This window comes from Erythrolamprus reginae, chromosome 3 (assembly GCF_031021105.1).
Source record: "Erythrolamprus reginae isolate rEryReg1 chromosome 3, rEryReg1.hap1, whole genome shotgun sequence".
In the NCBI taxonomy this organism is placed as follows: Eukaryota; Metazoa; Chordata; class Lepidosauria; order Squamata; family Dipsadidae; genus Erythrolamprus; species Erythrolamprus reginae.
In genome coordinates this window covers 2,610,676-2,632,655 of record NC_091952.1, presented here as the reverse complement: position 1 = coordinate 2,632,655, position 21,980 = coordinate 2,610,676, and the positions used below count along the sequence as shown (strand labels likewise).

General features: G+C 43.2%; 1 protein-coding gene across 2 annotated transcripts; it reads left to right on the top strand.

Moving 5' to 3' along the window:
- The first annotated feature begins 166 nt into the window (after positions 1–166).
- On the top strand, positions 167–21,699 carry LOC139165544 (uncharacterized). 2 transcript variants are annotated; one of them, XM_070748729.1, is made up of 9 exons: positions 167–244; positions 1,711–1,878; positions 5,887–5,928; positions 6,386–6,547; positions 10,656–10,729; positions 12,315–12,363; positions 14,827–14,884; positions 17,731–17,810; positions 20,672–21,699. In XM_070748729.1, the coding sequence occupies exons 1-9, from the start codon at positions 188–190 to the stop codon at positions 20,711–20,713; spliced, it is 732 nt and encodes a 243-aa protein (XP_070604830.1). In that variant the 5' UTR covers positions 167–187; the 3' UTR covers positions 20,714–21,699. The 2 variants fall into 2 exon arrangements, with proteins under 2 accessions (XP_070604830.1, XP_070604831.1); XM_070748730.1 differs by lacking the exons at positions 167–244; positions 1,711–1,878 and adding an exon at positions 3,427–3,486.
- The last annotated feature ends 281 nt before the right edge of the window (positions 21,700–21,980 follow it).

Here is a 21,980-nt window from a genome sequence, read left to right as displayed (position 1 = left end):
TGTTCCATTTTGTTCTGCACCTCTCTGCTCTACTCCATTCTGTTCTGTTCTGTTCCACTCCACTCTGTTATTCCATTCTATTTGGCCAGTGCAGATTGTGGTTGGTTTTAAACCAGGCTGCCACCATTATTTGCATTCATTTTTGTTGGTTTGCTTTGCAGCTCTGATTTCCTTGCCGACGGGCTGCATGTATACTCCGTTCTCTCCCAGGATCACAGCCCTGTCGCTCGAGTTGCCTTTTGTTGTGAGTGATTTGCTGTTTTTTGGGGGTAGGGTTTCCATCCAGCGGTTCCTCCTTGATGGGTGCAAAAGCCTGAAATGTAGGCCAGTGGGTGAGCAACAATGGCAACTTTACAACCTGTGGATTTCCACTCCAAGAATTCCTGAACCAGTGGGATTTAAGGTGGCTGGCTCAGGAATTCTGGGCGTCAAAACCCATCGGTTGCAAATTTCCCATTGTTGTACATCTTTCTCAGTGGGATGTGGGCGTGCTATCCTCTGCATGGACAACGGTGGTGTCCCCTTGTGCCTTTCTTGCATGCACGAGTACGTGTGGGTACGGTCAAGTACACAGAACCAGTAGAAATTTTTGGATTTTTTTTCTTTTTTTCCCTTCTGGGCTCTGGATATGTTTTTCCTATTGCAGTAAAGGAAGTTGAATATTTATAATTTTAGAAGAGCTGTGCACCCATGTGTGTGTACATACACATACATAGATATAGTAGATAAAACGTATCAGGAAATACTTTATGAACTCAATCTGTCTAGTCTGGAGGACAGAAGGGAAAGGGGGGACATGATTGAAACATTTAAATATGTTAAAGGGTTAAATAAAGTTCAGGAGGGAAGTGTTTTTAATAGGAAAGTGAACACAAGAACAAGGGGACACAATCTGAAGTTAGTTGGGGGAAAGATCAAAAGCAACGTGAGGAAATATTATTTCACTGAAAAAGTAGTAGATCCTTGGAACAAACTTCCAGCAGACGTGGTTGGTAAATCCACAGTAACTGAATTTAAACATGCCTGGGATAAACATAGATCCATCCTAAGATAAAACACAGGAAATAGTATAAGGGCAGACTAGATGGACCATGAGGTCTTTTTCTGCCGTCAGTCTTCTATGTTTCTATGTTTCTAGATAATGCATATTTTGGTGTGCCTGTGTGTAATATGTATGTACACATATGGCATATATAGGTAGAATTAAATACAGTAGTATATTTTGGATGTTCAGTAATAGTAAATAGAGAGGGAAAATATCTCTCTTTGAGGCAAACAGAGGCAAGGCACCCTAACCCTAACCCTTGATGTGAGTGACAGTCAAGTTGGCGACCTTTAAGCCAGTCACATGACCTTTAAGCCACCCTCCAGTCACATGATCCTCAAGCCACTCCCACATGGACACATGACTGGCAAGCCACACCTACAAAATAAACCACGCCCACAGTGTGGTAGTAAATTTTTTTCACTGTACAAGACTATTTGCCAAGTACAACAATCTACCAAGTCCACGCTATTTAATCGAGTGCAACAATACTACAAAGTCTATGTTGTACAGCCCTCGAAGGAGAAGAATGGCTTGTAATATTCTGCACACGTGTGTCAGGGAGGCTGACCAAACCTCGCCATGGATGGATGGATGGATGGGGCACTGTTTGCTCAGCCAATCTACACATTGCTGTGGTTTTCATGCCCTGTTGTGTCTTGCAGGCTGCCTGCGACGGGGTCTCCAAATCACAGCCCCCTCTTCTCAGCTGCGGCCACACATACCCTGGAACCCTGGATGACAACATTGTGTATTACACCAGCACAGACGACTGGACTTGTTTGTTGACCACTCTGCTGAACATGAAAGTCTTTGACAGGGAGATGACAATGGTGAGTAGCAAGCAAGCAAGCAATGCAAAATCCAATTCAAGGGGTCTGTTTCTGTGCCTCCAGCCCCCCAGCTGTATGTGTGGGGGGCTCTTGCCCATACTGGTGGGCCACCATTCCTGGTGCTGTAGTATTCCTTGTGTAGCTCAAAGGTCATATGGATGGGCATGCCCAGATGTGCTAGAAGCCTCACATGGGATACTTATTAGTTCACATTATGATGTTAGCATAAGTTAGCATGTATTTTGCTCAGGCTTTGCAATTATAGATTTCTGGGTAGGCCTGGAAAGTTCATGTTCTCAGGAACAGACAGTATTATGTGAGAAAAGATGGGAGTACTGGCTGGCACCATTAACACATTCTTTTACCTAGCTTCTCGCAAGTTTCCTGTAAATTTCTATCGCTATACCTGCAGCGTTATCTACGATGTTGGCAAGCTCATGAATTACAGCATCATGTAAAACTGTACATGTGTATTAGCTGCATTAGGTCATAGAGAACAGAGTATTATAAAAAGGTGCTGTGTTAAATAGGTTTAGGCTTAGTTAGGATAGTTTTAGGCTCAGCTAGCATAAGTTAGGATAAGTTTAGGATTAGTTAGGATAATTTCAGATAAGTTGTTTCTTCTGGTTCTTTTGGCTTCATGGCCTTTTCTACTAATAAAGTAAAACCTTTGGCTTTTTTCACCCTGCAATGATCTTTGTCTATTTCTGAATCTACTGCGATTCAACACAGCACTTCCAAAATGGACCAGGAGCATGGGAGCGGGCATGGGAGCATGTTGCCCAGCATGGGATTCATCTTTTGCACATGAGCAGAAGTTGAATCTCGCGTAAGGGTGTGCGTGCGAGAGATTTCTCAGTTTTTTTGCTTCCATGCCTACACGGAAGCAAAAAAGGCATGAAAATCGGCCAAAATAAAGTGACCACTGCCACTCATCTGCCACCCACCTGCTCAGCCACTGCGCCGCACAGAACCTGTCTGCTTGCCCACTCCACCATGCTGCATGCATGGAAACAAAAGACCCAGTAATTTTTACCGAAATCATGCTGGTTGCGTGTTCACATCTGGCGGTAATGGAGTTGTACATGCAACTCCATTTCTGCTACAGCATGCACAGAAGCAAAAACACACTGGGTCACATGCACGCATGCGCAGGAGAACAGAAGCTGTGCGCGCAACGCAACTTTCACTATTGGTCCTCATCCGTACTGGTCAGCAACCCAATACTGATTTATATGCTTTGCAATCCTCTGGTCATTAGTGTGGTACATACTCTTGATCAGTTGGAGCATGATGAAGATATTGAGGATAGTGTTTATGAAGTAGTGGGGGGCCCGGGGTTACAGGTAGTAGAACAGGTGGGAGGCCAGCCACAGGATGGGGCTATGAGTTCAGGATCTAGTGAGGGAGAATTAGAGGCACGCTGGGTTAATCCTAAATTCAGAAGAATTCAGAAACGTAGAGAGCAAAGGTCTGGAAGAAGATATTAAGGAGATGAATGGGTTAAATAATTGAGTGAGGTAATTGGTACTCATGGGACTAGTGAAGAAGGGTGGAGTTTCAATGTTGCCGAACAAAAAGATGTTGACTTTTTATGCCGCTCTCCAAGTAAGCCAAGAGAACTGTGTGATTAACTGTCTGTCTGCTGTTTTTTAGTGAGCATGCTTTTACAAAATAAATCTTGTCTAGCAGAACAGGAGAAGGAATGTAAGGAATGCAATTAAGAAAGATAACAGAGCCAGGAGAGGTACGCCAGTATGAAATGTGTGTGTAGCTGGAAGAGAAGAGAATAAAATGGAGTTTCTTTATTTATGAAATAATGTGTTTGATAAAAGTTATTTGTGCTTGCTGAATTTCTACCAGAAACCAGAACAATTAATATTCTTTCTGAGAGTCATTGAGGCCCCTTGGATACAGGGTACGGATATACTTCCCCCCCCCTTTGAACATATTTCTCTTCTTTTGCAAGAAGCTTCTTCAGTTCAGATTATGCTCAAGGAAAAAAACAAACAACCCCTCCAAAAAAACTCCACAAAATAGCAACAACAAAAAATAATCTAAGAAAGTCCAGTTTGTCAGTACTGCATACTGCACCGGTTGGGTTTGTCACTATATGAAGTAACCAGCAATGCATGTTTGGAGTAAATAGTATAACGTTACTTTAAGAGCTAGGGCTGCAATTAGCCATAAAAGGGAGACAGATGTGTTGCTCTCTATTTGGGTAGTATTGTATTGTGTTGTTGGTTGTTGTTGGTGGCTATTGCGGTAAGTCTTGTTATTACAGTGTGCTTAGATATTGCCATGTGCTTAATACTGCTGTGTGCTAAGATATTGCTGTTTGTTTAAATACTGCTGTGTGCTAAGATATTGCTGTGTACTAATATAGAGCTGTGTGCTTAATTCTGCTCTGTGTAAGATATTGCTGTGTACTTAAATATTGCTGTGTGTAAGATATTGCTGTTTGCTAAGATATTGAAGTGTACTAATATAGAGCTGTGTGCTTAATTCTGCTGTTAGCTAAGATATTGCTGTTTGTTTAAATACTGCTGTTTGCTAAGATATTGCTGTGTACTAATATAGAGCTGTGTGCTTAATTCTGCTGTGTGTAAGATATTGCTGTGTGCTAATATATTGCTGTGTGCCTAAATACTGCTGTGTGCTAAGATATTGAAGTGTACTAATATAGAGCTGTGTGCTTAATTCTGCTGTGTGTAAGATATTGCCATGTGCTTAATACTGCTGTGTGCTAAGATATTGCTGTTTGTTTAAATACTGCTGTTTGCTAAGATATTGAAGTGTACTAATATAGAGCTGTGTGCTTAATTCTGCTGTGTGTAAGATATTGCTGTGTGCTTAAATACTGCTGTGTGCTAAGATATTGAAGTGTACTAATATAGAGCTGTGTAATTAAATATTGCTGTGTGCTAAGATATTGAAGTGTACTAATATAGAGCTATGTGCTTAATTCTGCTGTGTGCTAAGATATTGCCGTGTGCTTAATTCTCCCTTATGCTAAGATATTACTGTCTGCTTAATACTACTGTGTGTTAATATATTGCTATGTGCTAAATATTGGTCCATGTATTATATTATTGTATGGAACTGTGTGTAATATTAATGGTTAGCTGCTGTGTGTTTAGAACTGTATATGACTGCTGGATTTGGATATGTATGTAGCTAACTGTTTACTGAATAATTTATTGTATACATTGTGAATAATATTTATACTCTACTTATATATTAGTTTGTGTTTCTGGCTGAACAACCACCACTTCCACATACACTCTGCTTCAAGTTCGGTATTCTAACATTGGTAAAAAGCCCAGTGTGGAATGCTAGCACCATCGCCTTTGGGAAAGCACCAGCAAAAGCTCACTGGGCAATTGGCTTCCTCCATGTTTGTTTCTTTGTCTGTCTGTCTGTCTGTCTGTCTGTCTGTCTGTCTGTCTGTCTGTCTGTCTGTCTGTCTGTCTGTCTGTCTAATCTATCTATCTATCTATCTATCTATCTATCTATCTATCTATCTATCTATCTATCTATCCATCCATCCATCCATCCATCCATCCATCCATCCATTTATTTATTTATTTATTGGATTTGTATGCCGCCCCTCCGCAGACTCGGGGCAGCTAACAACAGTGATTAAAAAACAGCATGTAACAATCCAATATTAAACAACTAAAAAAACCCTTATTATAAAACCAAACATACATACAAACATACCATGCGTAAATTGTAAAGCCTAGGGGGAAAGAATATCTCAGTTCCCCCATGCCTGACGGCAGAGGTGGGTTTTAAGAAGGTTAAGATTTATTTATTTATTAGATTTGTATGCTGCCCCTCTCCGAAGACTTGGGTCGGCTAACAACAATGAAAAAGACAATGTAAACAAATCTAATATTAAAAATAATCTAATAGTTATCCTGGTTTCCTCCCTTGGTGGGCCAAATCTCTTGATGGACTCTTGCAACCAAGACCAGAATAACGACCACGTTCCTTTCTTTGCAGGACAATGTGACCACAACCACCATCCTGGAGAACTTCCCAGAGGTACGTCCTCTTTTGGAGCCTTGGCAGGTCAGTTAGATGTTCCTTCTTGGGAAGCAAGCGATGGAGGCCTCCTAGCGTCAGGTCCCTCCCGGTGGTGGGAAAGGGGAAGGGTCTTCTTGTTGTTGAGCTGCCCTGAGTCTGAGGAGAAGGGGGGCATAGAAATACAGTAAGTAGGTAGGTAGGTAAGTAAGTAAGTAAGTAAGTAAGTAAGTAAGTAAGTAAGTAAGTGTCATAGGAAATTTAAAAAAAACAGAGAACAGGTTAGATAACAGAAGCCCAAATTTAAAACGCCCATCATCCTTAGGATGAAATAACCATAAAACAATATTTGTGGTTCACACCAAATTGTACTCCAAAGGGTCTTGGTACAGACCGATGGAACATCTTTGGGTGAGGTTATTTTTGAAGATGCTCAATTTTTACAATCTCCATCACGATTTCTCTCTATCTCCTGCAGGTGAGCTGTCCAAGGGGTTTTCCTGTCGTTGTTCGGATCGTGTGTACAAGCCTTGCAACTCAGATCAGGCCAACTGGTGTCTTTCTTGCTTTCGTCTTCCGGATCACATTTGGATACGTCCAACCAGGGGGAGGATATGTCCCTGTTCTGCATTTTGCTCTGGTAAGCAACGTAACTATTGTAGGATGTAGTGCAGAGCCATATTAACAGCCTCATCTGTCAATTTGTTTGCTCGGTATGCAAATTGCAGGGGGGGGTGTCTAATAGTGGGTCCATGATTTATTTATTTATTTGTTCATTGCATTTATATCCCGCTCACTCCAAAAGGACTCTGAGCGGCTAACAATAGGAAAAAATACAACAACAATAAAAACAGTTAAAACAGTTAAAATTAGCTTGACATCAGTTGTAGTTAAAATGATGGAGACTCTACTCAAAAAGAGGATAAATCAGCACCTAAAAAACAATAACTTATTGGACCCAAATCAGCATGGCTTTACTGAAGGCAAATCATGTCAGACTAATCTCATTGATTTCTTTGACTATGTCACAAAGGTGTTGGATGAAGGTGGTGCCGTGGATATTGCCTACCTGGACTTCAGCAAAGCCTTTGATACGGTTCTACATAAAGAGCTGATAGATAAATTAGGTTTAGGTTTAGGTTTATTGGATTTATATGCCGCCCCTCTCCGCAAACTCGGGGCGGCTCACAACAATAATAAAAAACAGTACAGTACACAATACCAAATCCAATGCCCACCCATCCAGTTCCAATTTAAATTAATAATCTTATAAAAAACAGTATATATAAAAAACAGGCACACAGTCAATCAATCAACAAGACAACATGGGCAAGGGGGAGGTGTTTTAGTTCCCCCATGCCTGACGGCAAAGGTGGGTCTTAAGGAGTTTACGAAAGGCAGGGAGGGTGGGGGCAATCCTAATCTCAGGGGGGAGCTGGTTCCAGAGGGTTGGGGCCCCCACAGAGAAGGCTCTTCCCCTGGGTCCCGCCAGACGACATTGTTTAGTCGACGGGACCCGGAGAAGGCCAACTCTGTGGGACCTAACCGGTCGCTGGGATTCATGCGGCAGGAGGCGGTCCCGAAGATATTCTGGTCCGGTGCCATGAAGGGCTTTATAGGTCATAACCAACACTTTGAATTGTGACCGGAAACTGATCGGCAGCCAATGCAGACTGCGGAGTGTTGGAGTGATATGGGCATACTTGGAGAAGCCCATAATTGCTCTCGCAGCTGCATTCTGTACGATCTGAAGTTTCCGAACACTTTTCAAAGGTATCCCCATGTAGAGAGCGTTACAGTAGTCGAGCCTCGAGGTGATGAGGGCATGAGTGACTGTGAGCAATGACTCCCGGTCCAAATAGGGCCGCAACTGGCGCACCAGGCGAACCTGGGCAAACGCCCCCCTCGCCACAGCTGAAAGGTGTTTTTCTAATGTGAGCTGTGGATCGAGGAGGACGCCCAAGTTGCGGACCCTCTCTGAGGGGGTCAATAATTCCCCCCCCAGGGTAATGGACGGACAGATAGAATTGTCCTTGGGAGGCAAAACCCACAGCCACTCCGTCTTGTCTGGGTTGAGTTTGAGTTTGTTGACACCCATCCAGGCCCCAACAGCCTCCAGGCACCGGCACATCACTTCCACTGCTTCGTTGAAGCAGTGGAAGTGAAGATTGGACTTAATCCCTGGATAGTTCAGTGCTTTTGCAGCTGGCTGAAGTGTAGACATCAGAGAGTTATTGTTAACGGCGAGTATTCTGAGCAGAGCCAGGTTACAAGCGGTGTGCCACAAGGGTCTGTTCTGGGTCCTATTCTTTTTAATATGTTTGTGAGTGACATAGGGGAAGGTTTGGTAGGGAAGGTTTGCCTATTTGTCAATGACACTAAAGTCTGCAATAGGGTTGATATTCCTGGAGGCGTCTGTAATATGGTAAATGATTTACCCTTACTAGATAAATGGTCAAAGCAATGGAAACTGCAGTTTAATGTTTCCAAATGTAAAATAATGTACTTGGGGAAAAGGAATCCTCAATCTGAGTATTGCATTGGCAGTTCTGTGTTAGCAAAAACTTCAGAAGAGAAGGATTTAGGGGTGGAGATTTCTGACAGTATCAAAATGGGTGAGCAGTGTGGTCGGGCAGTAGGAAAGGCAAGTAGGATGCTTGGCTGCAATTCTAGAATACAGCTCACCTGTATGGAACCGGCATTGCATATCAGACATTAATACAATCGAGAGAGTCCAGAAAATTTCACAAGAAGAGTCCTTCACTCCTCCATTCGCAACAAAATACCTTATTGCACCAGACTTGAAATACTGCGATTAGACAATTTACAACTACGTCACCTCTGATCTATTTAACTGTAGTTCATAAAATCATACACAGTGGTACCTCAAGATACGAACCCCTCGTCTTACGAACAACTCGTGATACGAACCCGGGGTTCAGAAAAATTTTGCCTCTTCTTACGAACTTTTTTCGAGTTACGAACCGGTGTTCGGAGACTGCTGGGAAGCCGCGCGGCTGTTTTAAAAGGTGACAGCCGGGCGGCGGGGCTTCCCAGAAGCCTCCCGAACGCTGGTTCGTAACTCGAAAAACGTTCGTAAGAAGAGGCAAATTTTTTCTGAACCCCGGGTTCGGTTCGGGAGGTTGCTGGGAAGCCCCCCAGGCCGGCTGTTACCTTTTAAAACAGCCGCGCCGCTTCCCAGCTGTCTCCCGAAGCCAAACGCCAAAGCCGAACTTCCGCATTCGGCTTCGGGAGACAGCTGGGAAGCGGCGCGGATTTTTTAAAAGGTCACAGCTGGCCTGGGGGGCTTCCCAGCACCCCCCCGAACCCGGAAGTTCGGCACAAGTTCGGGGTTCGGGGGGGGTGCTGGGAAGCCCCCCAGGCCGGCTGTGACCTTTTAAAACAGCCGCGCCGCTTCCCAGCAGTCGCGGAATGCCGGTTTTTTGCATTTTTTTTTTTGGTTGCACGGATTAATTGACTTTACATTGTTTCCTATGGGAAACAATGTTTCGTCTTACGAACCTTTCGACTTACAAACCTCCTCCTTGCACCAATTAAGTTCGTATCATGAGGTATTACTGTACCAAAATGTCCTTCCTGTTAATGACTACATCACCTTCAACCGCAACAACACATGAGCACGTAATAGATAGAAACTCAACGTAAACCACTCCACACCCTACTGCAGAAAATACAGCTTCCAGCAACCGAGTAATCAACACCTGGAGCACACTACCTGACTCTGTGGTTTCTTCTCCAAACCCCAAAATCTTCAACCTTAATTTATCTACTGTTGACCTCTCCCGTTTTCTAACAGGTCTGTAAGGGGCATGCATAAGCGCGCCATTGTGCCTACCGTCCCTGTCCTATTGTCTTTTTTTAAAAAATCATCACTCTACTTATGTTATGCTTATACAAACTACTATCCTATATAGTGATACCTCGTATTATGAACTTAATTGGTTCCGGGAGGAGGTTCATAAGGTGAAAAGTTCTTAAGACGAAACAATGTTTCCCATAGGAATCAATGGAAAAGTGATTAATGCGTGCAAGCCCAAAATTCACCCCTTTTCCCAGCCGAAGCGCCCATTTCTGTGCTGGTGGGATTCCCATGAGGCTCCCCTCCATTGGAAACCCCACCTCTGGACTTCCATGTTTTTGCGATGCTGCAATTTCGCTGAGGCTTCCCTCGCTGGGAAACCCCACCTCCAGACTTCCGTTGCCAGCGAAGCGCCCGTTTTTGCGATGCTGGGATTCCCCTGCTGGGATTCCCCTGCAGCATCACAAAAACACGGAAGTCTGGAGATGGTTTTTCCCATGGAGGGGAGTCTCATGGGAATCCCACCAGCACAAAAACGGGCACTTTTGCTGGCAACGGAAGTCCAGAAACAGGGCATCCCAGCGGTAGCGGTAGGTTCGTAAGGTGAAAATAGTTCAGAAGATGAGGCAAAAAAAAATCTTAAACCCTGGGTTCATATCTTGAAAAGTTCGTATGATGAGGGGTTCGTAAGATGAGGTATCACTGTACTTGTTCCACAAATAAATAAATAAACAAATAAATAAAAATAATAACTAAATGACTAAATAACTAAATATCTATATAACTAAGTGACTAAACAATTAAGTAGCTAAATAACCAACTAAACAATTAAATATAAATAAAAAAAAGATAAGTAAGCAAATAACTAAATTTCCTGATGCTTGATACACCAAATTGACTTTTTTTCTTTTTTCTTCTCCATTTTTAGACAGGAAGGGTTGGTATCCAGAGTAGTATTGACTGTCCAAGGAGAATAATCGTGGTCACAGTGGCTACATTAAGGTAATGGATCCAAACTTATCCGGAAGTTGGAGGCAAGAAGGAGGTTTGAGTCAGGAAGAGGGGCAGTAAAAATTTTGGCAGCCCATCACTGCTCAGAAGGTTTGTCCCTAGTTTCTCAGGCTATAAAGGAGACAATGGCAGATTTATAATTTCACACTTCCAAGATTCCATTAATGTCACTTTACAATCAAATAAAATTAGCTCGCCTCATTGTGTTTCCTGTATGGTTTCACTGAGGAGCCTGACAGCAAGAGAGATACAGTAATACCTTGTCTTACGAACCTAATTGGTTCCGGAAGGAGGTTCGTAAAGCGAAAAGTTTGTAACATGAAACAATGTTTCCCATAGGAAACAATGTAAAAGTGATTAATGCATGCAAGGGGGGAAAAAATTGCAAAATGGTGCTCCACTGGGCACCGCCGCCCGGCTGTCACCTTTTAAAACAGCCGGGGGGCTTCTCGGTGTTCTCCTGAACGCCGAACCCGGAAGATCGGCAAAAGTTTGGGTTCGGGTTCCGGAGGCCACCTAGACGTGCCCGACTGTTTCAGAAGGTTACAGCTGGGTGGCGGTGCCCGGCGGAGCGCCGTTTTTTTTCATCAACAGCGGTGTTTTGGGCCGATCTGGAGGCTGAAATGGAGGTGGGGAATCCGAATAGGGAATTCCATGGGCGGAGCTTTGATGTCACGAAGGCGTCCTTCCTAGAGGCCACGTTTCGGCCGACCAGGAAGGAGGTCTTCATGACGTCAAAGCTCCGCCCATGGAATTCCCTATTCGGATTCCCCACCTCTGTTTCAGCCTCCAGATCGGCCGAAAACGCCGCTGTCGATTGCAAAAACGGCGCTCTGCCGGGCACCGCCACCCAGCTGTAACCTTCTGAAACAGCCGGGCACTTCTCCCTGGCCTCCGGAACCCAAACCCAAACCCGAACCTTTGCCGAACTTCCGGGTTCGGCGTTCGGGAGAAAGCCGAGAAGCCCCCTAGCTTTTTCAGAAGGTGACAGCCAGGCGGCAGTGCTTCTCGGCGGCCTCCCACACCCGAAAATTTTGGGTTCGGGTTCGGGTTCAGGAGAACGCCGAGAAGCCCCCTGGCTGTTTTAAAAGGTGACAGCTGGGCGCCGGCGCCCAGCAGAGCGCCATTTTGTGATCTACGGTGGGTTCGTAAGTCGAAAAAAGTTTGTATGAAGAGGCAAAAAATTTCTGAACCCTCAGTTCATATCTTGAAATGTTCGTATCATGGGGGGTTCATATCACGAGGTACCAGGAGTCTCTAATCTTAGCAACTTTAAGACTTGTGGACTTCAACTCCCAGAATTAGCTTTCTGGGAGTTAAAGTCCACAAGTCTTAAAGTTGCCAAGGTTGGAGACCCCTGATCTAAACCACCTTGAATTTCTGAAGAAAACCTGGGGTAGAGAGCTGGATTTATTTATTTGGTTGGATTTCTATGCCGCCCTTCTCCGCAGACTCAGGGCAATAATAATAAATTAGATAATAAATTAGGCTGCAAGAATTCTCTGGGAAAAATTGTGAGCTGGTCTGGATAAGATGCCGGTTACATCTTGGGTCATGATGGCTTGTTTCTCTCCAGGTTGTTCAACATTGTGGGTTCCTGTGAAACGGGGTCATGCACCATTGATGTGAGTATGTGGCAAGAAGTAAACGAGGACAAAGAGAAGGAACTCATGATTCCCATTTTTAAAATATCAACAAAGTTTTTCCCCTAGAGCAGGGGTCGGTAAAGTTGGCTCTGCTATGACATGTGAACTTCAACTCCCAGAATTCCTGAGCTAGCATGATTGGCTCAGGAATTCTGGGAGTTCAAGATTAAAAGTCATAGAAGAGCCAACTTTGCCTAGCCCTGTCGTAGGGAATCAAAGGGGCTGTAGAATTGGTTAGGAGATCTTCACCTAAGAGCCAGTTTAGTATAATTGTTAAAGTGTTGGCTATGAAATAGAAGATTTACAGAGGGAGAGAATCAAGATCACGTGAAGGGTTAATACCACTTTATAAGCCCTTGGTAAGACCACACTTGGAATCCGGCATTCAGTTTTGGTCGCCACGATGCAAAAAGGATGTTGAGACTCTAGAAAAAGTGCAGAGAAGAGTGACAAGGAGGATTAGGAGACTGGAGGCTAAAACATATGAAGAATGGTGGAAGGTCTTAAGCATAAAACGTATCAGGAAAGACTTCATGAACTCAATCTGTCTAGTCTGGGGGACAGAAGGAAAAGGGGGGACATGATCGAAACATTTAAATATGTTAAAGGGTTAAATAAGGTCCGGGAGGGAAGTGTTTTTAATAGGAAAGTGAACACAAGAACAAGGGGGCACAATCTGAAGTTAGTTGGGGGAAAGATCAAAAGCAACATGAGAAAATATTATTTGACTGAAAGAGTAGTAGATCCTTGGAACAAACTTCCAGCAGACGTGGTAGATAAATCCACAGTAACTGAATGTAAACATTCCTGGGATAAACATAGATCCATTCTAAGATAAAAATACAGGAAACAGTATAAGGGCAGACTAGATGGACCATGAGGTCTTTTTCTGCCGTCTATGTTTCTATGTTTCTAAGAACAGTTGCAGGAACTGGGCATGGCTAGTTTGATGAAAAGAAGGACCAGGGGAGACATGATAGCAGCCTTCCAATATCTCAGGAGTTGCCACAAAGAAGAGGGAGTCAAGCTATTCTCCAAAGCACCTGAGGGTAGAAAAAGAAGCAATGGGTGGAAACTAAACAAGGAGAGAAGCAACTTAGAACTAAGGAGAAATTTCCTGACAGTCAGAATGGTTGATCAGTGGAACAGCTTGCCTCCAGAAATTGGGGGTGTCAAGGTTCTAGGAAGCATCCAAGCTACATCACAGTCCAAGTCAAAGTGCTCCTCAAAGTCCCAATTTATTTCCGGAGCCATCCTGACACCCACACTGGGAAACCTAGATCTGAGTTTCCCACCCAGTTGAAAGTTCACATCCCTCGTTCCCCCCGACCCACAAAGTTCCCACGTTGCCCACTCAGATTGGCCAACATGGCCAGTCCTCCTTCCGCTTCCGCCCAAGTGGGTGGGCCTAGGATGGCCTTGAACCACTCCAAAGAATGCTTTGTGGCTGCATCTGTTTTCTCCTGAAAATCCCCCCCTCCCAAGTTCCTGTTCTGTCGGGCTCTCTGGTAGAATCCTCCCAAAAATTCACAGGTACAAATTTCAGACACACAGACGTTTGAAAATTCAAAACAATGTTCTTTATAAGGAAAATTCACTTAAACCAAGCCCTCTTTTGGTATAGCAAAGAGCACTCGTCTCCAAACAAACTGGTAATTGGTACAAGTCCCTTATCAGTTCTGAGATACTTAGCTTGCAGCTGGGAGGCAATTCACAGTCCTTCTTCTGTCACAAAGTGACACACACTGTGCCCTGGTTTAGTTTCAAAGCGGGGGAAAATCAGCACACAAAAGGTCAAAGTCAGCAAAGCAGTCACGAAACACAACAATCAGACAATCCTCCACAATGGCCAAACCCACAGGCTGCTATTTATAGCAGCCTCACTAATGACCACAGCCCCACCCAACCACAGGTGGCCTCATTTTCTTTGATAATAATATCTCAGTTGTTGCTGGCTATTCATCGCTCTCTGCATGCGTGGCTGTATCATTAACTCTTGTTCTGAATCCAAGGAGGAGAGAGATAATTGATCTCCTTCTGAGCTGTCTGCCCCACTCTCCTCCTCCCTGTCACTCATGTCTTCTTGGTCAGAGGAGCTTTCATCAGCAGATTTCACCGGGGGCATAACAGGCCTGCAGCATGTGGATCTCTCCCCCACATCCACAGTCCTTGGGGCAGGAGCTGGGCCAGAGCTAACCACAACAGTTCCCATAAACAACAGGCCTCCTACAGATATTTTGGCAAGCCATTGATTTATCCCCAACTTCTGCACCGGTTTGATAGTGGGTGCTCCAACAGTGGAGGTTTTTAGAAAGACACTGGACAGCCATTTGTCTGAAATGCTATAGGGCCTCCTGCCTGAGCAAGGGTTGGACTAGAAGACCTCCAAGGTCCCTTACAACTGAGTTATTCTGTTATTCTTTTGTCTTCTTCTTTTTGCAGCATGCTGTAGCAGAAAGAGTCTTCCCGATGAGAACGTGGTGTGGGAATATATTGAGTGGTGGGTATTGCTGGCAGCAGTAGCGGGTTTATTTATTTTATTTATTTTATTTATTTGTTTCGCCAAGTACGTACTGGTGGGATGCAAAGATATAACAATGTTTACATACACGATACTAGTAAAAAAGAAACATTAGGACAGGGGACACGAGGCACACTGGTGCACTTATGCACGCCCCTTACTGACCTCTTAGGAATCGGGAGAGGTCAACAGTGGACAGTCTAAGGGTAAAGTTTTGGGGCTTAGGTGATGATACTACAGAGTCAGGTAGTGAGTTTCATGCATTAACTACTCGGTTACTAAAGTCATATTTCCTGCAGTCGAGTTTGGAGGGGTTTACTTTAAGTTTGTATCTGTTGTGTGCTCATGTGTTGTTGTGGTTGAAGCTGAAGTAGTTGCCGACAGGAAGGATGTTGTAGCAGATGATTTTATGGGCTATGCTTAGGTCGTGTTTAAGATGATGTAGTTCTAAGCTTTCCAAACCTATGATTGTAAGTCTAGTTGCATCGGGTATTCTGTTGTGAGTGGAGGAGTGGAGGGCTCTTCTAGTAAAGTATCTCTGGACATTTTATAGAGTGTTGATGTCCGAAATGTGGTGTGGGTTCCAGACAGATGAGCTGTATTCAAGGATTGGTCTGGAGAAAGTGTTGTATGCTCTCGCTAGTAGTGTGATATTAACGGAGAAGAAGCTACATAAGATTAGGTTAACAACTCTTGAAGCCTTTTTGGTGATGTTGTTGCAGTGGGCTTTGGCACTTCGGTCATTGGATAGGAGTATTCCAAGGTCTTTTATGGAGTGAGGGTTGTCTGCAAAAGTCTTGTTTGTTCAGCTTCTATTTGGTGTTCTGATTCTTTTTGCCAATGTGTAGGATGGAGCATTTTTTGGTTGAGATTTGGAATTCATTCATTCATTCATTCATTCATTCATTCATTCATTCATTCATTCATTCATTCATTCATTCATTCATTCATTCATTCATTTGACTTCTATGCTGCCCAATCCCGAAGAACTCAGGGTGGTTTACAATAATAAGATAAATACAAATAGATACAGAAACAATAAATAGAAGTCAAACCAGTGTTCCCTCTAATTTTTTTTTGGGGTGGGCGGAAAAGTATATTGTCTGAGCGGCAGTCCCTTCAGGACTGGGCAGCACTCTTTCCCTCTCACTCTTTCCTTCTCGGCTTCTGGGCAGGTTTGAAAAACTCTTGAGTTGATGATTTTTAAGTGAGCCATTGCTCACTGCCCAGCTTAGAGGGAACTATGAGTCAAACATAATATCTAAAACTATAAAACCTCACAATAACCTCCCCTCATTTGTTAAAACAGTCATGATCACATGCATATATAGCAGTCATACAATTTGACCATGTCAGTTGTTAGTTCATGCCCCCCCCAGGCCTGCCGGATTGCCAGATGTTTGACCATTCAGACACAAAGTCAAGGTCTTTTTGGAGGGTAGCTGTGTTATTGGTGGTGTTGAAAATTGTATGTATGTCTGTGACCTTTGCTTGGCTGCATAGCTAGAGGTATCACAAGCCGGAAAAGGGAGATTGTGATCCCGCTGTGTAGAGCACTGGTGAGACCCCATTTGGAATACTGTGTTCAGTTCTGGAGACCTCACCTACAAAAAGATATGGATGAAATTGAACGGGTCCAAAGACGGGCTACAAAAATGGTGGAAGGTCTATGTTCTGCCGGCGTGTCCCAACCACCCGTAATTACAGGGTAATTAGTCCAGAAAGACACACACCACACGATAGAAGGAAAACCAAAAGTCTTTATCAACAGAAAAGCAGAAAAAAAATCCCTTTTTAAATGTCAAAGGGATTTTCTGGTACGCACAAGGCACAGGTTAAATGCAATCCAATTTCTCACCCAATAACTGGAAAATTGAGTCCAAATTCCAAAGTCCAGAAAGTCCACACACAGTCTTGAACAGGGAAACAGCAAAACCACGATCTTGACGAACTATGAATCAGATAAAGTTCCACAAGGCTAAACCAGCACGCTGTTCTTTTTATCTGTAGCACTAATTACAGCAGCCCCACCCAACCACAGGTGGCCTCACTTATCTCCTTTAATAATCCTTCAGTTGTTCTCTCCTATGCATCACTCTACGCATGCGTGGATCTGTCATAAGTTCTTGTTCAGAATCCAGGGATGATAAGGATGATTGATCTTCTCCTGGGCTGTCTGCCAAACTCCCCCCTTCCCTGCTACTCACGCTTCCTTCAGCAGAGGAACCTTTGTTGGCAGATTCTATCGGAAGCAAAACAGACCTGTGGCATGTGGATGTTTCCTCCACCTCCACCTCCACATTCCTTGGGGCAGGAGCTGGGCCAGAGCCAACCACAACAATCTGAAACATAAAACTTACCAGGAAAGACTTCATGGTCTGGAGGACGGAAGGGGGGGGGGGACATGATCAAAACATTTAAATATGTTAAAGGGTTTAATAAGGTTCAGGAGGGAAGTGTTTTTAATAGGAAAGTGAACACAAGAACAAGGGGCCACAATCTGAAGTTAGTCAGGGGAAAGATCAGAAGCAACGTGAGAAAACATTATTTGACTGAAAGAGTAGTAGATGCTTGAAACAAACTTCCAGCAGACATGGTTGGTAAATCCACAGGAACTGAATTGAAACCTGCCTGGGATAAACATAGATCCATCCTAAGATAAAATACAGGAAATAGTATAAGGGCAGACTAGATGGACCAGGAGGTCTTTTCCTGCCGTCAGTCTTTTGTGTTTCTATGTTAAGTTAGTACCACTGCTTCTCCAGGGACTTTGCTCATCATGTTTGTGTCTGATGGTAGATCTCTTCCATTTTTTTTCTCTCTAGTTAACCTGAAAGAAAATTTTTACATATTGTTACCAACACATATTTCCTGTGATTCCTGCAGCACCGGCGTTTACCGACAGGTAAGAGAAAAACATCTACTTTTCAAGGGCTGGCTAGGTTTTATTTTAATCTGTTTATTCTTTTTTTTTTTTTTAAATCTTTATTAAGTATTTATTAGATTAGATTAGATTAGATTTATTGGATTTATATACCGCCCCTCTCCGCAGACTCGGGGCGGCTCACAACAATGGCAAAAACAGTACATAGTGACAAATCCAATACCCACCAATCCAATTACAATTTTAAGTTAAGAAAATTCATAAAACAATCCCAATATATATAAAAAACAAGCACACAATCAATCAAACACCAAAACAACATGGGCAAGGGGGAGATGTTTCAGTTCCCCCATGCCTGACAGCAGAGGTGGGTTTTGAGGAGTTTATGAAAGGCAAGGAGGGTGGGGGCAATCCTAAACTCAGGGGGGAGCTGGTTCCAGAGGGTCGGAGCCGCCACAGAGAAGGCTCTTCCCCTGGGTCCCGCCAGACGACATTGCTTAGTCGATGGGACCCAGAGAAGGCCAACTCTGTGGGACCTAACCGGTCGCTGGGATTTGTGCGGCAGAAGGCGGTCCCGAAGATATTCTGGTCTTAAGAAAGCCAAACAAACATACTACAGGACAAACAGGCACAAAACATTAAATATATACAGATCTACATCAAAGTATTTGAATATTAGAATTAGAGTTCTTTATTGGCCAAATGTGATTGCACACACAAGGAATTTGTCTTTAGTGCATATGCTCTCAGTGTACATAAAAGAAACATGTACATTTGTCAAGAATCATGAGGTACAACACTTAATTATTGAATATAAAACTTTTAACGTAGATGTCAACCGTTCTGTTGACTATAACTTCCTACAGCCTATTTGTAGCATGCTATGATTGTCCTAAGTGCATATATATATAAACAGCCATTGCAATCTCCGGAACATTTAAAATTGATTAAAAACTACTAAAATTAACTAAGGTTTCATTAGTCCCCTACTAATGTCATCAGAGTGCTAAAAGGATGCGAACGGGTCACAACTTTGAAGTTTTGTTTTCCCCCTTACCTGAGGCACAAAGTCCAAAACAGGTTTCCAAGTAGAAACAAAAATAATGGTGTGTTTTGTTTTTTAAATCAAAGCATTCAGAGTTTAGCCTTCTCTTCCAGTTTCATCAGTTTTTGCAGCCATTTGTCTATGGTGGGAATTGAAGTGTCCTTACATTTTCGTTGCAAAAAGTAACCTTGCTGACATCCACATATATAACATCAAAGTTTCGGATGGTTTATTGCAGAATGAGCAGTGCGGGTGATCAGTAGATCATGGACTGGCGGGGTAGGGTGGAAGGTTAGAGATGAGGGTCCTCATTCCGTTTCCCTCCAAGGGCAAAGTGGCGCACTGTAATGCGCTGCCTGAATGCGAAGGGCAGGAACGCTGCTGCAATGGGTGTCCAAGATACTGACTGAGGCACACAAAATCGACAGAGCCGGTGCCGCCCGAGAATTTCTTGACCATTTCGAGATTGAAGGAGAGGCTTTTCTCAACTGTAGAGTGACAGGAGATGAAACTTGGGCTTATCACCAGACTCCAGAGAGCAAACATCAATCAATGCAGTGGCGTCATGCCCATCCTCCTTCAGCCAAAACATTCAAAACTCAGCCATTGGTGAGAAAAATCTTGGGCCCCTATCGTGCACAAATCTTGGGCACCCATTGTTATAGCATATTACGACAGTGTATTATGGCAGCGTGTTACGGCACGCACTTCACCCTTGGAGGGAAATGGAATGAGGACGCTCGTCTCTAACCTTCACCACAACGCCAGTGGATGATCTACTGACCACTGGCACTGCTCATTCTCTTCCACTGGCTTCCCGCTACATGATAGTAACACCAACTTACCCCGCAAACATTCCCTGTGATAGCTATGTGCCTTCTAACCTTCCTTTCCGGGTAACCCTCGTAGAATAATAGAGCTGAAAGAGACCATGGAGGTCTTCTACTCCAATCCCTTGCTTAAGCAAGAAACTCTAAAACAGACCAAATACCTCAGAGCTGAAGAAGCTTCTTGGATGAGAAGCAAAAGGTCTTCAAAGAAAAAACAGAAAATCGAGGTATTTTGTATTTGTATTTGTATTTATTAGATTTGTATGCCGCCCTTCTCCGTAGACTCGGGGCGGCTCACAACAGTGATAAAAACGGTACATAGAGACAAATCTAATAATTAAAATCTAAAATAACAATTATACATATAAAAAATCTAAAAAACCCCAGTAAATAAAAACATACATAGTCATGTTGTGCACAGAAACTACATAGGCAAGGGGAAGATGTCTCAGTTCCCCCAAGCTTGATGACAAAGATGGGTTTTGAGGAGTTTACAAAAGGCAAGGAGGGTGGGGGCAATCCTAATTTCCGGGGGGAGATGATTCCAGAGGGTCGGGGCCGCCACAGAGAAGGCTCTCCCCCTGGGTCCCGCCAGGTGGCATTGTTTAGTCGACGGGATCCGGAGAAGACCAACTCTGTGGGACCTAACCGGTCGCTGGGATTCGTGCGGCAGAAGGCGGTCTCGTAGGTAATCTGGCCCGGTGCCATGAAGGACTTTATAGGTCATAACCAACACTTTGAATTGTGACCAGAAACTGATCGGCAACCAATGCAGACTGCGGAGTGTTGGAGTAATGTGGGCATATTTGGGGAAGCCCACAATTGCTCTCGCAGCTGCATTCTGCACGATCTGAAGTTTCCGAACATTCTTCAAAGGTAGCCCCATGTGGAGAGCATGCCTCTTGGGGAAAAAAAGGGTTTTAACAGAAAGAAACTTACCAGTTCTGTTTCCATGCAAGTTCAACTAAAATCAAGCCTGTCTCCTCTTCCTTCTTCTCATCCTTTAGGGTTGTGCCTACATCTCCTGCTCTCCCGTCATTGTCTGGTAGAAGTCGGACCGAAGAAAATCATCCCAAGAGCCCCCAAAGGCAGTTTGCCTACTGTCCTCTGGAGCCAGGAAGCAGGCAAGCAGGAATGAATGATAAAAGGCCTCGCCCAATAAATTTAGTGGTTATCTTATTCATGTCAAAAGTTTTATTCACTTTAATTGATATTGTTGAAAATAAGAAAAGTAGTCCCGGTAAGATATTCATCTTAATTAGTGCAATCCTACCCATCAAAGATAACTATAATGTTTTCCACTTTTCCAAGTCTTTTTCAATTTGTTTCTCCAGTTTAATATAATTCTCTTCCTTTAAAGTCGGAGATCTTGCTGTCAACCAAATTCCCAAGTATTTTGCCCTCTTCACAATTTGTATGTTCAAAAGTGTCTTTAAATTCATTTTTTTTAACATTTTCTGTCATGTTCTTTGCAATCAACTTTGTCTTTTCTTTGTTAATTTTAAGTCTTGTGACTTCTCCATAGTTCTCAATTTGATTTAGAAGCTTTGGGCCTGATACAAGTGGCTCTTGAAGAATAAAAACCAAATCATTTGCAAATGCTTGTAGTTTGTATTGTTCATCTCGAATTTAAGGCTACAATCTCTTTATCTGCTCTTACAATTCTATTTAATACTTCTAATGTCAAAATAAATAACAGTGATGATCATGGACATCCTTGTCTTGTTCCTTTAGTAATATCAATCTTATCTGTCATTTCTTCATTTACAATTATCCTCGCAGTCTGTTTATTGTAAATTGATTCTATAACATGAAGAAATCTTGCCCCAAATTTCATATATTGTAGCTGTCAATTTAAAAATCAACAGTTTAAATGATCAAAAGTCTTTTTGTGCATCCAAAAAGATCACTGTTATTTGCTTCTCAGGATGTTGTTTATAGTATATAGTATTTAAGATTATACGCATATTATCCTTTATTTGTCTTTTTGGAAGAAATCCATTCTGATCTATTTGAATAAATTCATTCAAATATCTTTTAAGTCTATTCGCAATTATTTTTCTTAAAGCATCTTTATGGGGTAGTTTGGCTCTTCTGTCTTTTAGGTTAAAAAGTGTGTGTGTGTGTGTTCTTGGGGTGCTTTGTGACCCAATTAGGGAACATAATCAGTGCTATGTTTATTTTTACGTGAAAGGATTGCCCTTTGCTTGCAGCGCCGCTGTGGTGTCCTTTTTCGTAAAAATAACAATGTTTATTTTTACGTGAAGACCTCCCTTTGAAGGAGCTGGGGAATCCCTCCCACGAAGAGATTCCGGG

Excerpts from the sequence above, each read along its gene's own strand:
- LOC139165544 (XM_070748729.1), top strand. The coding sequence starts at position 188 with ATGTATACTCCGTTCTCTCCCAGGATCACAGCCCTGTCGCTCGAGTTG. Across the intron at positions 5,929-6,385 it reads TCCTGGAGAACTTCCCAGAG|GTGAGCTGTCCAAGGGGTTT; the intron begins GTACGTCCTCTT and ends TATCTCCTGCAG. Across the intron at positions 17,811-20,671 it reads GCACCGGCGTTTACCGACAG|GGTTGTGCCTACATCTCCTG; the intron begins GTAAGAGAAAAA and ends CTCATCCTTTAG.